General features: G+C 43.7%; 3 protein-coding genes across 3 annotated transcripts; all 3 read left to right on the top strand.

Annotated features, from left to right (window-relative positions):
* The first annotated feature begins 683 nt into the window (after positions 1–683).
* LOC121162864 (olfactory receptor 7A10-like) lies at positions 684–1394 on the top strand. The gene has a single exon (XM_040990099.1). The coding sequence runs from the start codon at positions 684–686 to the stop codon at positions 1392–1394; it is 711 nt and encodes a 236-aa protein (XP_040846033.1).
* Positions 1395–6503: 5109 nt separating this feature from the next.
* Positions 6504–7811, top strand: LOC121162863 (olfactory receptor 7A10-like). Its single transcript, XM_040990098.1, has 2 exons — positions 6504–7420; positions 7721–7811. Exons 1-2 carry the CDS (start codon positions 6507–6509, stop codon positions 7809–7811), a joined length of 1005 nt encoding a protein of 334 aa, XP_040846032.1. The 5' UTR covers positions 6504–6506.
* A 6636-nt stretch (positions 7812–14447) lies between these two features.
* LOC121162862 (olfactory receptor 7A10-like) lies at positions 14448–15368 on the top strand. The gene has a single exon (XM_040990097.1). It carries the CDS (start codon positions 14541–14543, stop codon positions 15366–15368), a length of 828 nt encoding a protein of 275 aa, XP_040846031.1. The 5' UTR covers positions 14448–14540.
* The last annotated feature ends 743 nt before the right edge of the window (positions 15369–16111 follow it).

Raw genomic sequence — 16111 nt, 5'->3', positions numbered from 1 at the left:
GCCCCACATTGATTTGTTCTTAATATTTGACATCACTTGTGATCCCCTTTTGTCTAGCTGAATGAATCATTTACTCATAATGACACAGTTGTGACTCCCATTTTATGATTAAAGACCATTTTATCTGCATTAAGTAGAATTGAATCCCAGTATCTCTTACCATATACAAAACCACATATTATACACTGTTTCATCTCCTTCTTCCTTGTTCATGCATTTAGTTGGAAAATGTTTAGTGAGGTGGTAAACACTAATGGATAGAAATTTCTAAGGGGTCAAAGAATATCTCATTCAACGTGAGAAGTGTTTGATGCTTCAGGGTAGGCCCGAGAGTGGAAGAAATTCTTGGTCAGTGATTTCACTGGGAAGGAGCAAAATGGAACCTGAGCCATCTCCAAATGTGGGATCCACATTCTGAACAGGAACAAATGAATTTTGGATTTGCACTCTGTTATTGACATTCTCTTTGTATAAATATGCTTCAGGTTCAACTTCATCTTCCTGGTAGTGTCGTGCACCACATGAAACTGAGAAACCAGACTCAGCTTTCAGAATTCCTTCTCCTCGGATTCTCACTGCAAACAATTATATTCACGCTGTTCCTCTCCATGTACCTGGTCACTTTAAGGGAGAACTTACTACTTGTTCTTGCCATCTTTTCAAACCCACACCTCCACACGCCCATGTACTTCTTCCTCGCCAACCTGTCCTTGCTAGAAGTCTGCTTCACCTCTACCACCGTCCCCAAGATGCTGGTCAACATCCAGATGCAGAGCCAAGCCATCAGCTATGCAGGCTGCATCACACAGATGCTCTTCTCCATAACCTTTGGGGCATTAGATGACTTTCTTCTGGCCGTGATGGCCTATGACCGGTTTGTGGCCATCTGTCAGCCCCTGCACCACACGGTCATCATGAATCCCTGGCTCTGTGTGCAGCTGGTTCTGATGAGCTGGACCATTGGTGTCGTGAATGCTCTTATGCAGAGCTTACTGGTGCTGAGGCTGAGATTCTGCACACATTTTGAAATCCCTCACTTTTTCTGTGACTTGCATCAGGTGGTCCACATAGCCTGTCCTGACACCTTTGTCAATGTCCTCACAAGACGATTTGCAACTGCGCTGCTGGTGGGAGTTCCTCCCTCTGGGATCCTGGACTGCTACTCTTTTGGGTCTTTCACCTCCTCCATCGGTTCCATCTTGTCAAAACTGGGCAAAGCATTTCCACCTGTGCCATCTCTCTGCCATCTCGCTATTTTATGGCACAAGCATAGGTGTGTGCCTCAGTGCCAGCGCTGTCCCAAGATCAGCCTCAACTGCAGCAGCCTCGGTGATGTACACAGTGGTCACCCCCATGCTGAACCCCTTCATCTACAGCCTGAGCAACAGTCATGAAGAGGGCTCTGAAAAGACTTCCGTTCCCTAATGAATAGTGGAACCCACGGTGTTGGGGCTGAGTAGTACCAGTAATTTCATGTCTCAAGTCTCACTGTCAGTCACTGTGATGCATTTATCAGAGGAGTAGGCAGAGCTTGCTTAGAGTGTTCACTGGCCTTTTTATGAATGCTTAAATTTCTATGTACACTGCAGATGAACGACCCATTGCATTGTACTGTGTGATCTCTGTTTGGTCAATAATCCTCAATTATTTTAACTTATCATTAAGACTCTGATTAAAAACATTAAGTCACATGATTGCAGGAAAAAAGAGAAGGAACAATTAAGGAAGCAAAATATGAATAATTTCTTAGAGTTTTATTTAGGAAATATATTATACCTGTTCACTTTATATCCATAAAAGGGTTAAGAATAAAATTTCAAAAGTCATAATATGCCCATCGATTAATTAAACTCATGTAATTCATTGTTGCTATCCTTGCTGCTGGGATAGGAATTTTGGCAAATCACTTGTTTCTTCATTGGAGTTCTGAAAATCTTCCTACACCTGGCATGGTGGTAAGTTATCAGCAAACCATCCTTGTTGTAATTCGTTCCATGAGGCATTTCTGGAAGGTGACACACTGTCAGGTTTTGGTTGTGTTCAGTAGCTTTCACAAGCCACTTATCATTGCTTAATAAGACTTAAATTCACCTGCAAAAAATCCTGTGGAAGTTCATTGTAGATGAAGTACAAAGAACAAGGAAATCTGATTATCTCGGTGACATGCATTTCCATATAACCCAATGAGTGCTGCTCACGTATCAGATTTCTTGAGATGCCACACTGATTCGGAGAGAAGTGTGAAGAACCTTCATGAAAATATGACACAGCAGATTCAGCTAATTCTTGCGATGCCATGGACCCACATGGAAGCAACTGTCTGAGTCCCAGCCTTCCCCTTCTGATCCACTCCTGGAGAATGCATCTGGGAAGGCTGCAGATGGGTGTGGATTCCTGTCATGGAGCTGGGAGAGCAGGATTAAGCCCCTGGCTTCATGGAGATGCCTGGCCATCAGGGACAATTAGGAGTGAGCCAGCTGATGGAAGTTTTCTCCCCATGTCTCATTCCCTTCCTCTCACCCTCTCAGTCTTTTTGTATTTAAAATAATGCTCTCCTAAAATATGACAGAAAAATAGTAAGACAGTATGTACCTTTTACTTTGGCAATTAATCCAAGTTATATCTCATCTTTCATTTTTAGCTGTCTTTAGACACAGCAATGCATTTTTCTGGCAATATAGTATTAATTCAATTTTTAAAAAAATCTTTCATTTATGAAAAAATATTAAATGGTTTACAATAGATGAAGCCAAACGTTGACAAAATTCTATGCCTAAAACAAACACAACAACAAAAAGAGAACCATACATGAAATTTCAAAATATTTTAGCAGGGTTATCTTGTCGATTTAAAAAAATTTATTTGCGTTTCACTTGATAGAAAGAAAAAGAGACAGAATGAAAGAAAGAGAGAGGGAAAGAGAGAGAAAGAAAAAGAGAGAGAGAGAGAAAGAATTTGCTATTCCCATACACGGTTGTAACACTGAAACGAGACCAGGTCAAAGATATGGATGGCATATTCCACCACATTCTGAGGCTCCTTTCAAGGACAGTGAGTCAGCAATGGAACACAGCTGCCTAGCCTGCCTGGTCACTAGCACGTATTACAGTACTGGGGGGAAAGCAACTAGTAGCTGGTGGGCAGCCTTGGCCTGGGAAATGCCAAATTTGTGTTAACTAACCCACTATGCCAACAGAGTTGTTTATTCTGATTTTTTTTTCCTTTTTAAAACGATAAATAGGGAAGTTGGGAGCCTTGAGGCTGGGGCATGCCATCATGGCTCCAGGAAGAGAACTGCAGAAGGAGGCCTGGGTATATACTGGAGTAGGAGAGATTGAGAGCTTGTTGGACAGGGGAAGAATGACTTCTGGGCTCTTCCACAGCCTGGGTCACTGCACCAGCAGAAAGACAGGAAAGCTGGAAGGGTTTAGACAGGAAACACGGAGCACTTGTAGCTGTCTGTGAGTGACAGAGCAGGCATGGGCCATGAGAGAATGGGTCACAGCACCCCCCACAAAGCCAAAGAACTGACTTTGGGGCTAGATTCTCTAAGAGAGAAGTACGCCTGCTTTGTGTGGGACTACAGCCTAAGGTGGCTTCCATGGAGACAGAGACAGGTTTACTTTACTTGGTGACAGGTCAAATCTGGTTGGACAATAAAACTCATCTGAAAAGGATGCACCAGTGTGGTAGCCTAGTGGCTAAAGTCCTCACCTCACACACAGCAGGATCCCATATGGGCACTGGTACTAATCCCGGCAGCCATGCTTGCATCTATCTCCCTGCTTGTGGCCTGGGATAGCAGCTGAAGACAGCCCAAAGCCTTGGGATTATGCACCTGTGTGGGAGACCCGGAAGAAGTTCCTGGCTCCTGGTTTTAGATTGGCTCAGCTCTGACCATTGCAGTCACTTGGGGTTTGAGTCTTCAGACAGAAGATCTTCCTTTCTGCCTCTCCTTCTCTCTGTATACCTAACTTTCCAAAGAGAATAAATGAAATTTTACAAAAATTTATAAATATTAAGACACAGACAACTCTAGCTAATTTCAAATATATAATAAATTATTGTAAGCTAGATTCTCTAAGAGAGAAGTATATAAAAATTCTTCTCTAAGAGAGAAGTTATAAAAATATTAACTACAACATATTAGTCATAGGCTGAGTGCACCACCAACCATCATATTCAACAAGTAAAAAATTAGAGAAATCAGATTCCCAGGTGTAGAAACAGCAATCAAATCTCAAGATGCTCTTTCCATTTCTACATTATTTTTGTATTCAGAATTTACTATGACTAATATGGAACACATACTTATCTTTAGGAACTCGCTTGTCTCACTAAGCAAAACATTTTAAAGTGAGGAACTAAATGTCAGCTATTTGCCGTTGCCGCAGAGTGGCAGATAGAGAAAGAGAAGTCACCTGAGTCCATCATGCTCTCTTGGGAAACACCTGCAAGAACACAGCTTTGTGTCCTAGCCAGAATCCCTCAGGGCCAGCAGGTGCTTAGAGGTCAGGGAGCTGCCTAATGAGCAGGTGCCAGGAGCTGTAAGGAGCTCCTCTGCTGTGGTCCCTCAGACTGTGCAACCTCGGGCTAGAAGCAGCCTGCTTGTTGCATTTCGGGTCCTGAGTCTGGCTCAGGGACCAGAGCTTCCCTCAATCCCATTGCTGTGCCTGAGTAGGAGCTTCAGTCACCAGCATCCATCATCCAAGGAGGAATTTGGGCATCCATACAGACACTTTAGTCATAGAGTTCCCATGCAGGTGAGCTTGGTACACTTGGGAGACACAGGCCCAGACTGTAGACACAGACAGCTTTTCCTGGGGTTAACCTAGAACTGAAATTACCTAGTTAACACCTGGGAAATGGCTGGGGCTATGACTGCTATACTTAACTATTGAATGTATTTGTCAGTGATTATCATAGAGGTAGAAATTGTTGGATCTCCTAGGAGGCAATAGCATGACTAATGAAGAAATGAGGGCAAGAAAATATTAATTCCAGTAGACAATGAGTGGTATAAGTTTCCTTGAGTATATATAGCCAACTTTGCAGCATTTGGGGATCTGGAGGAAGCAGAGAGAAGTTTCTGTAAGGTGGGGGACATGTGGTGGCGTGAGGTCATGTAAGATTTACAGTGTGGAAGGACCACTTTCCACAGATGAAACTGATTAGAGAAGACAAGATTACAACTCCTGGCTCAGGAAGTGCCTCCACAGATAGAGTCACCACACTGCATATTCAGGCAGTGAAAAGTGGCTATAACTGACTGTCCCAGTATTGACAGGAAAGGGCCAGGAGAGAGGAAATGTCTGCAAGAAAATCCTGATAGTAGCAGCTGCTGGAACACACAGGTCTCAGGGTCTTCTGTCTTCTCTCACTGCACTCTCACATAACTCAGTGTTATCTTAATGATGCAATAAGAACAGCTCTATCAAAGACACCTGCTCGACAGTTATTGCATCACCTGTGAGTTGGATCCACTCAAGGTTTTCCTGTCATTCTCATTTCCTCCTGCAATTTCATTGCTATCCTGGTGTGCGATCAGGTAAGAGGGCTTTATTCCTGCCCTTATTGTCTTCTTACCTACCAAGATTGGCCAATGCTGTCAGCTTTTATGTTGCCATTAATTCTTTGGATGCATACTTGAGTTTATTTCAGTGCAGTGGAAAATGTATTTAGAAGGTAGATTGTTATGCTCGAAAATGTCTGATGCAAAAATAGGTCTCAATCCATAATTAGGAGAGGACATCAAAATTCAAACAACTGTGTTTTGCAAAAGGTAGACACAAGAATAAGAGAATCTTTTGGCTGCATTTGTAAGACATTTTGATGGACCCTCAGTAACGTGTAAGAGAACGTGTGAACGCTTGTATTTTTATGTTGCCAAAGTCGAGAACTCATCCTGGGTTTCACACCTATGTGTATTACATCTCAAAAATTTAGTTCTGCAAAGGAAGTCCTAGTAAGTCAGTTTTATATTTCCAACCTACTCCATGTTGAGTCCTTCTTATTGTTTCACACTTTGTAATTCCTCTTTGCTTAACATGATTGAGCCATTTGCTCACAATCATAGCATGTCTGCCTTCACTTGTCCCACGTGCCTGAAGATCAATTAATTTCATAATCAAAACTGAATCTCTTTATTTCTTTAGACACATGAAACCACATGTTATACACTGCTTCTTCCCCTGATCTATTCTTCATGCATTCAGTTGAAAATTCAATGCTGTTAGGATGAATAGCTATACCTCCAGTAAGACAAAGAATATCTCATTAAATGTGAGAAGTATTTGACGGTGTAGGCAAGGTCTGAGAGGGGAAGGGATTATTAGGAAATGATCTCACTGGGAAGGAACAAAAGTAGTGCCAAGCCATCAGTAAATGTGGGAGTGACATCCTGAATGGGAAAACATAAATTTGGGATTTCTGCTGTGTTGGTTACATCTGTTTTTTATAAATATGTTCAGGCTCAGCTGCTTCTGCAGGATAGTGATCTGCACCACATGAAACTGAGAAACCAAACTCAGCTTTCAGAATTCCTTCTCCTGGGATTCTCAGAGGACCCAGCACTGCAGCTTCTCATCTTCGGGCTGTTCCTCTCCATGTATGTGATCTGTGTCATTGGGAACCTGCTCATCATCCTGGCCATCCTCTCAGACACACACCTGCACATGCCCATGTACTTCTTCCTTGCCAACCTGTCCTTGGTTGATGTCTGCTTCACCTCCACCACCATCCCCAAGATGCTGGAGAACATCCAGATGCAGAGCCAAATCATCAGCTATGCAGGCTGCATCACACAGATGTTTTTCTTCATAATCTTTGCAGCATTAGATGACTTTCTTCTGACTGTGATGGCCTATGACCGGTTTGTGGCCATCTGTCACCCCCTGCACTACACGGTCATCATGAATCCCTGGCTCTGTGTGCAGCTAGTTCTGTTGTGCTGGACCATCAGTGTCCTGCTTGCATTGCTACACAGCTTACTGGTGCTGAGGCTGAGCTTCTGTACACACCTGGAAATCCACCACTTTTTCTGTGAGTTGAATCAGGTGGTCCACATAGCCTGTTCTGACACCTTTCTCAATGACCTCATGATGTATATTGCATCTGTGTTGCTGTTGGGTGGTCCCCTGACAGGAATCCTGTACTCTTACTCTAAGATTGCCTCCTCCATCCGTGCCATCTCTTCAGCTCAGGGCAAGTATAAAGCCTTTTCCACCTGTGCCTCTCACCTCTCTGCCATCTCCTTATTTTATGGCACAAGCATAGGTGTGTACCTCAGTGCCAGCACTGCCCCAAGTTCAACCTCAACTGCAGCAGCCTCAGTGATGTACACAGTGGTCACCCCCATGCTGAACCCCTTCATCTACAGCCTGAGGAACACAGACATGAAGAGAGCTCTGAAAAGACTGTTGTTTCCTAAATGATAGTGGAACCCATGGTGTTGGGGCCTGAGCTATGTCAGTAACTGCATGTTCAAATCGGTCAGATACTGTGATGCATTTATCAGAGGAGTAGGCGGAGCTCGCTTAGTCTGTTCTCTGTCTTTTTTCTAGATGATTAATTCCTCTGGGTACAAAGCAAATAAATGACCCATTGCATTGTACTATGTGTTACCTGGTAGGTCAACACTCTTTCTTTATTTTAACTTATCATTAAGACTATTATCAACGCTTAAAAAACATGACCGTAGGGGGGGGGCGGGGAAAAAAAGAAGGAAGGTACTATTGAGGAAGGGATATATGAATAATTTGTTAGAGTTTTATTTAGGAAATATATTAAACCTGTTCTCTTTATATCCATAAAAGGGTTAAGAATAAAATTTTAAAAGTCATAAGAATATCTCCATCCATTTGTTGAACTCATGTAATTCAATGTTTGCTATTCTTGCTGCTGGGATAGGAATTTTGGCAAAACACTTGTTTCTTCATTGGAGTTCTGAAAATCTTCCTACACCTGGTATGGTGGTAAGTTATCAGCAAACCATCCTTGTTGTAATTCGTTCCATGAGGCATTTCTGGAAGGTGACACACTGTCAGTTTATGGTTGTGTTCAGTAGCTTTCACAAGCCACCTATCATTCCTTCATAAGACTTGAATTATACATGCAAAAAATCCTGCGGAAATTCATTGTAGCTAAAGTACAAAGAACAAGGAAATCTGATTATCTCAGTGACATGCATTTCCATATAACCTAATGAGTGCTGCTCAGGTATCAGAATTCTAGGAATGCCACACTGATTCTGAGAGAAGTATAAAGAACCTTCATGAAAATATGACACAGCAGATTCAGCTAACGTTGGCAATGCCATGATCAAACATCAAAGCAAATGAGTCCCAGCATTCCTCTTCTGATCCACTCCTGGAGAATGCATCTGGGAAGGCTGCAGATGTGTGTGGATTCCTGTCACCAGCTGGAACATCAGGATGAAGCTCCTGGCTTCATGGAGAAGCCCAGCCCTGGCTATCATGGCCCATTGGAAATGAGCCAGCTGATGGAAGATCTCCCCATGGCTCATTCCCTCCCTCTCACTCTATCAGTCTTTTAGTATTTAAAATAATTCTCTCCTGAAATATGTCAGAGAAATAGTAAGACACTAGTTACTTTACTGTGGTAATGAAACCAAGTCAGTTCTCATTGTTCATGTTTAGCTGCCTTTAGACATTGCAACGCCATTTTCCGGCAGCATAGCATTCATTCAATTTTTTAAATCTTGGTTTCGTTTATCAAAAAATATCAAGTGGTTTACAACATATGGAGCCTAACTTTGAAGAAAATTCTCTACCTAAAACAAACACAACAACAAAAAGAGAACTACACATAAACTTTCAGATTATTTTTAACAGGGTTATCTTCTACCACAATCTCAGGCACATTACAAGGACAATGGAGCACGATGGCCTAAGCTTCCTTGTCCCCAGCAATTATTACAGTGCTGGGAGAAAAGCAGCTAGTAACTGGTGGGCTTTCTGGGCCTGGTTAACACCAAATCTGTCCCAATATGCCAACAGATTTGCTTATTCTTTTATTATTATTATTATTATTATTATTGGTTGCTTTCTTAACCAATAAACGGAGTAGCTGGGGACCTCAGGGCTGAGGCATGCCACCATGGCTGGAGGCTGACAGCTGTCGAAGGAGGACTGGGTATAGATTGGAGTGGGAGTGGCCGAGGGCATGTTGGACAGGAGAAGAATGACTTCTGGGCTCTTGCACAGACTGAATCACTGCAGCAGCAGGAAGCTAGGTAACTGGTTTCGACAGGGAACATGGAGTACTTGTAGCTATCTGTGAGAGTCAGGTCAGACATGGGCCAGGTGCGAATGGGCACTCACCACAATGCCAAAGAACTGAATTAGGGCGTAGATTCTCTAAGAGAGATGTGTGCTTGCTTCTATAGGACGACAGCCCAAGCTGATTTACATGGAGCTGGGGATGGTGTCAGAGCAAGGAAGGGAAGACAACGAAACACAACCTACCAGGACACACCTGGGGTCCAAGTGCAGTAGCCTGGTGGCTAAAGTCCTCACCTCACACACAGCAGGATCCCATATGGGCACCGGCTCTAATCCTAGCTGACCCACTTCCCATCCAGTGTCCTGTTTGAGTCCTGAGTGGGTGGGCAGTTAAGGATGGCCCAAGGCCTTGGGACACTGCACCTGCATGGGAGAACCAGTGGAGGCTCCTGGAACATGGCTCCTGGCTAAGTATTGGTGCAGCCCCACAACATACAGAAGATCTTCCTCTCTCTCTCTCCTCCTTTCTGTGCATCTGATTTTCCAATAAAATGCAATAAATCTTAAAAAAAAAATGAACCCACCTGACACTCTTAGGAGACGGGATTGCAAAAGGAACAAGTGGGGCTAGTACATGCAAGGTCCTGGGCTGAGGACAGAGATGCCAAACTGGGTAGCTGCCCTCTGGCACATGTGAGAACCAGGGCTGTGAACAGGACGGGTGTCAGAACTTGGGCAACGTCCTGCAAGTCTGCAGTTCCCCATGGGGAGCACAGAGGCTGCAGATGGAGGCAGATCAGCCCAGGCAAGTCTGAAGCATACAGCAACATTTGTGTGAGCCAGGTCTGAGGACATGATGGCACACAGGAGAGCCTGGACACCATGTGCCCAGCTGGGCAGGGCTGCAATATCCGCTTGTAAGAGGTGAGAATGTGGGTTTGCCACGTAGCGTTGTGTGGAACTCCTGCCACACATGAGTCCTGTGGCTCAGAACATACCTAGTAGGGGATATCTTCACATTCTTGCTGGGTTGTATCTCCCAATAGTGAATGTAAGACACAGGGTTATGTGAGGACAGTAGTACAGCACCTGTCAGCATGCAGGTCGGATGATTTGGGGTCAGGCTGTCTGTAATAGACCCCAGGACGCTGCCACTTGGGTGAGCCATCCTTTGATGACATGCTCAACATCCACTGCTGGCCCAGATGAGCTGGCTGTCATGTCATGTCTCCACGATGTCCAATTCTCAGTCATCAGCTGCAGAGGAGACCCAGTCCAACACCTGCATGCTAGGGTTAGGGTCCCATGATCCACTTGGAGAATCCCCTGAGGGATCTCATTGCAGTGACTTCAGACTTGAGTCTTGTGTGCAATAGCCAGGGCAGTGTCAGATTCAGTGCATAACCTATAGCCAATAGACACATTGTTGTCTAGACCCAATTCTCATGTGAACTGCTGGGTGCTGTGACTCAGTTATAGATACAGCCTAGCAAGGAAGTGCCCACCGTTTCTGTCAGGCATCTTCCCAGCACCAGATCTTGTACCTGCCAGTGGCGGCATCAATCCTGCCTGACATGGCTCACATCTAGTGCTGGCACTTGTCAGCTGGGTTGTGGCCTAGTTCAGCTGACCTGCACTCATTAAGGCTCTTATGTTTGCCAAGCAATTTGGCAGCCAGCCTGGTCAGTCTCACTCCCTGACTGTCCCACCCACAATCCCAGCTCTCTCAATCACCCATGGAAACAGCAGTCAGCAGGAGTGTCTCCAAAGTTACCCTACCGGGCCCACTCTTAACCCCTGTTCTTGTGTGTTTCAGCAGGTACTTCAGCCCAGTCTAGGTGGCCCGATTTTACTATGTTTTTTTTTTTTCATATATATTTTCCCTTTTTCAAGAAATTGTTTTAAACATTTTAAGAACTTATTTTTATTTTTAGGGTATATAACATGAGAATTGATATGTGTAAGCATTGCGTAATCATCAAAGCATGATAATTGCATTTGCATCTCCTTCAGGATTATCCTGTAAATGTAATGAGCACGATGCAGAGGCCTAGTGGCTGTAGTTCTGGCTTTGCAGGAACCAGGATCCCACATAGGCACCAGCTTAAGTTCCAGCAGTATGCTTGCATCTAGCTCCTAGCTTCTGTTCTGAGAAAGCAGTTGAGGACGGCCCAAAGCCTTGGGATCATGCACCTGTGTGGGAGACCCGAAAGAATCTCCTGGCTTCTGGTTTTGGATTGGCTCATCTCCAACCATTGCAGTCACTTGAATAATAAATCATCAGACAGAATATGTTCCTCTCTGCCAAACCTCCTGAATTTGCTATAAAAGTTAATAATCTTTGAGAAATATATTATCCTATATAAGTATTGAGAAACTAATAACTAATTAATTTAAAATACATCACAAGTCATTGAAAGCTGAGTTAAAAATATTAACTACAACATATTACTCACAGGCTCAGTGCACCACTAACCCTTATATTCAACAACTAACAAATTAGAGAATTCACAGTTTCCCAGGAGTAGAAACAGCAATCAAATCTCAAGATGGTCATTCTATTCCTACATAATTTTTGCATTCAATGTGAAATATGACCTACTAGTGGACACATGACAACTGTCTTAGGGGAACTGGCTTGTCTCGCTAAACAAAATTTGTAAAGTGAGGAACTAAATTGAAGTTATTTGTGATTGCCACAGAGCAGGAGAAAGAGAGGAGTCACCTGAGTCCATCATGGTCTCTTGGGAAACACCTGTAAGAGAATGGCTTTGTGTCATGGCCAGAGTCCCTCAGGACCAGCAGGTGCCTGGAGTTCAGGGAGCTGCCTAATGAGCAGGTGCTGGGAGCTGTAAGGAACTCCTCTGCTGTGTTCCCTCAGACTGTGCAACCTCGGGCTAGAAGCAGCCTGCTTGTTGCATTTGGGTTCCTGAGTCAGGCTCAGGGACCAGAGCTTCCTTGCTTCCTTCCCTCTGCTGTGCCTGGGACAGAGCTTCAGTCTGCAGCATCCACCATCCCGGGAGGAATTTGGGCATCCATACAGACACTTTAGTTGTAGAGGTGCGATGCAGATGAGTCTGGAAGAAACTGTAAGAGGAATCCCAGACACAGAGAGCTTTCCCTGGAGTCAACCAAACACTGAACTAACTGTGTGAAAACCTGGGATAGGTCATGGGTCGTGACTGCCATACCTAAATATTGAATGTATTTTTCAGTGATTATCAAAGGGGAGATGACTGTCGTATCTCCTAGGGCATAATCATCGCTAATGAAGATATGCGGGTAAGAAAAGATGAATTCTAATAGACAATGAGTGGTATAATTTTCCTCTAGTACATACAAGAATCTTTGCAGAATTGGGGGATCTGGAGGAAAGTAGAGAGGGAATTATCTGTGTTTGGTCAATATGTGAGAGAGTGAGGTCGTGATAAGTTGGCAATGAGACGGGGCCTGGAAGTGAAACATGTAAAATGAAAAAAGGCAAAATCACAACCCCTGGTCCAGCAACAGCCTCTGCAGACTGAGTCACCGCCCTGCCCATTCACGCAGTAAACAGTTGCTGTATCGGACTGTCATGGTACTGTCAGGAAAGGACCAAGAGAGGGGAAATGTCTGCATGGCGATCCTGATAGTAGCAGCTGCTGGAACACACAGGTCTCAGGGTCTTCTGTCTTCTCTCACTGCGCTCTCACATAACTCAATGTTATCTTAATGATGCAGTAAGAACAGCTCTATCAAAGACACCTGCTCGACAAATTATTTATTCATTTGTGAGTTGGATACGCTCAAGGCTTTTCTGTCAAACTCATTTTCTCCTGCAATTTCTTTTTTTTTAAAGATTTATTTTTATTATTTTTTTATTGGAAAGGCAGATATACAGAGAGGAGAGACAGAGAGGAAGATCTTCCGTCCGATGATTCACTCCCCAAGTGAGCACAACGGTCGATGCTATGCCGATCTGAAGCCAGGAGCCTCTTCCAGGTCTCCCACGCGGGTGCAGGGTCCCAAAGCTTTGGGCCGTCCTCGACTGCTTTCCTGGGCCACAGCAGGGAGCTGGATGGGAAGCGGGGCTGCCGGGATTAGAACCGGCGCCCATATGGGATCCCGGGCGTGCAAGGCGAGGACCTTAACCACTGTGCCACTGTGCCGGGCCCTCTTCTGCAATTTCATTGCTTTTCTGGTGTGCTGTCAAATGAGAGTTTTATTCCAATCCGTACTGTCTTCTTACCTACAAAGATTGGCCATTATTGGTAGCTTGCTTTCTGCCAAGGTGTTCTTTGATGTGTACTTGAGTTTATTTCGGTACAGTGAAAAATTATTTAGAAGACAGATTGGTATGCTCCAAAATGCCTGATGCAAAAATATATCCTAATCCAAACTTATGAGAAGTCATCAAAATTTGAGCAACTCTACTTTGCAAAATGTATGCACAAAAGTAATTGCCGCTTTTATCTGCATTTGTAAGACATTTTAATGGACCCTCAGTAGAATGTAAGAGGATCTCTGAATGCTTGTGCTTTTTGTTGTCAAAGCCTCTAACTCATCCAGGCTTCCACACCCACACAGATTAAACCTACAAATATTTCAGTTTTGCAAACAGAGCCTTAGTAAGTCAGCTTCATGTATATTTCCAACCTATTCCATGTTACGTCATTCTTATGGTTTCACATCCTTCGTGATTCCTCTTTGCTTAGCATGACTGAGTCATTTGCTCAGAATTGTAGCACTTCCGCCTTCATGTGAACCATCTTCCTGAAGAGTACTTTATCTCATAATCAGAACTGAATCTCTTTATCTGTTTACATACATGGAACCGCACATAATATACAGCTTCTTACCATGATCTTTCCTTCACTTACTCAATTGGAAAACTCAATGGTGAGTTTTCAACACCTGATGAATAGATATTACCCAAGTGGTCACAGAATATCTCATAGAATTTGAAAAGCTTTTGATGATTTAGTGAAGCATTGAGAGTAGAAAGGAAATATTTGTCAGTGATGCCACTGGCAAGGACCAAAAATTAGTACCAACCCATCTCTAAATTCAAATTTTGATTGGAAAAACATAAATTTTGGATTTCAGCTGTGTTTGTAACATCTCATTTTCTGTCTGTTTTTGTGTGTGTGTGTGTGTGTGTGTGTGTGTGTAAATATGATTCAGGTTCAACTACTTCTTCCCGGCAGTGATCTGCACTACATAAAACTAAGAAACCAAACTCAGCTTTCAGAATTCCTTCTCCTCGGATTCTCAGAGGACCCAGCACTGCAGCCTCTCATCTTCGGGCTGTTCCTCTCCATGTATGCGATCTGTGTCCTTGGGAACCTGCTCATCATCCTGGCCATCTTTTCAGACACCCACCTCCACACACCCATGTACTTCTTCCTCGCCAACCTGTCTTTGGTCGATGCCTGCTTCACCTCCACCACCATCCCCAAGATGCTGGTGAACATCCAGATGCAGAGCCAAGCCATCAGCTATGCAGGCTGCATCACACAGATGTTCTTCTTCGTAATCTTTGCAGAATTAGATGATTTTCTGCTGGCCGTGATGGCCTATGACCGGTTTGTGGCCATCTGTCACCCCTTGCACTACACGGTCATCATGAGCCCCCGGCTCTGTGTGCAGCTGGTTCTATTGTGCTGGACCATCAGTGTCCTGCTTGCACTGCCACAGAGCTTACTGGTGCTGAGACTGAGTTTCTGCACACACCTGGAAATCCCTCAATTTTTCTGTGAGTTGAATCAGGTGGTCCACAGAGCCTGTTCTGACACCTTTCTCAATGACCTCATACTGTATTTTGCAGTTGTGCTTTTTGGAGGTGGTCCCCTGGCTGGGATCCTGTACTCTTACTCTAAGATTGCCTCCTCCATCCGTGCCATCTCATCAGCTCAGGGCAAGTATAAAGCCTTTTCCACCTGTGCCTCTCATCTCTCTGCCATCTCCCTATTTTATGGCACAATCATGGTTGTATATCTAAGTGCCAGCGCTGCCCCAAGGTCAGCCTCAACTGCAGCAGCCTCGGTGATGTACACAGTGGTGACCCCCATGCTGAACCCCTTCATCTACAGCCTGAGGAACACAGACATGAAGAAGGCTCTGAAAAGACTCTTGTTCCATAAGTGATCGTGGAACCCACAGTGTTGGGGCTGAGCAGTGTCATGAACATCATGCCTAAGGCCTTGGGGTCGGACAACATGATGCATTTATCACAGGCAGAAGCAGAACTTTCTTTGTCTGTTCCTTGTGCTTTTTAACGCTTAATTCCTCTGAGTACACTGCAGATGAATGACCCATTGCTTTGCAACGTGTGTTATCTGGTAGGTCATTTTTTTTTTATTTTAGCTTATCATTAAGACTAAGTTTAAAATGTTTAAATCACATGATTGTAGAAACTAGTAGTAGTAAGGGACAATTGAGGAAGGGATATCTGAGTAATCACTTAGAGTTTTATTTAGGAAATACATTAAACCCTTTTAGTTTATATCAATAAAATGTCTAAAAATAATGTTTTAAAAGTCATATCCCCATCCATTATTAAAAGATATATTAAAAGATATTAAAAGAATATCCCCATCCATTTGTTAAACTCATGTGATTCAATGTTGCTATTCTTGCTGCTGGGATAGGAATTTTGGCAGAACACTTGCGTCTTCATTGGAGTTCTAAGAAATTTCTCTACTCCATTATCCTGGTAAGTATCAGAAAACTGTCCTTCTTGTAATTTTCCCATGAGACTTCCGGAAGGTGACACACCGTCAGTTTATGGTTGATTTCAATCGCTTTCACAAGCCACCTAGCATTTCTTAAGAAGACTTAAAATACCTGTGTGAAATCCTGTGGAATTCATTGTTACCGCAGTACAAAGA

Source organism: Ochotona curzoniae, unplaced genomic scaffold, assembly GCF_017591425.1.
Source record: "Ochotona curzoniae isolate NIBS_2020 unplaced genomic scaffold, NIBS_Ocur_1.0 contig_584, whole genome shotgun sequence".
NCBI classification, from domain to species: domain Eukaryota; kingdom Metazoa; phylum Chordata; class Mammalia; order Lagomorpha; family Ochotonidae; genus Ochotona; species Ochotona curzoniae.
Note: the sequence above shows the minus strand (reverse complement) of the source record. Positions and strands in the feature narration are given on the sequence as shown.

Excerpts from the sequence above, each read along its gene's own strand:
- LOC121162864 (XM_040990099.1), top strand. The coding sequence starts at position 684 with ATGTACTTCTTCCTCGCCAACCTGTCCTTGCTAGAAGTCTGCTTCACC.
- LOC121162863 (XM_040990098.1), top strand. The coding sequence starts at position 6,507 with ATGAAACTGAGAAACCAAACTCAGCTTTCAGAATTCCTTCTCCTGGGA. Across the intron at positions 7,421-7,720 it reads AGAGCTCTGAAAAGACTGTT|AAGGAAGGTACTATTGAGGA; the intron begins GTTTCCTAAATG and ends GGGGAAAAAAAG.
- LOC121162862 (XM_040990097.1), top strand. The coding sequence starts at position 14,541 with ATGTATGCGATCTGTGTCCTTGGGAACCTGCTCATCATCCTGGCCATC.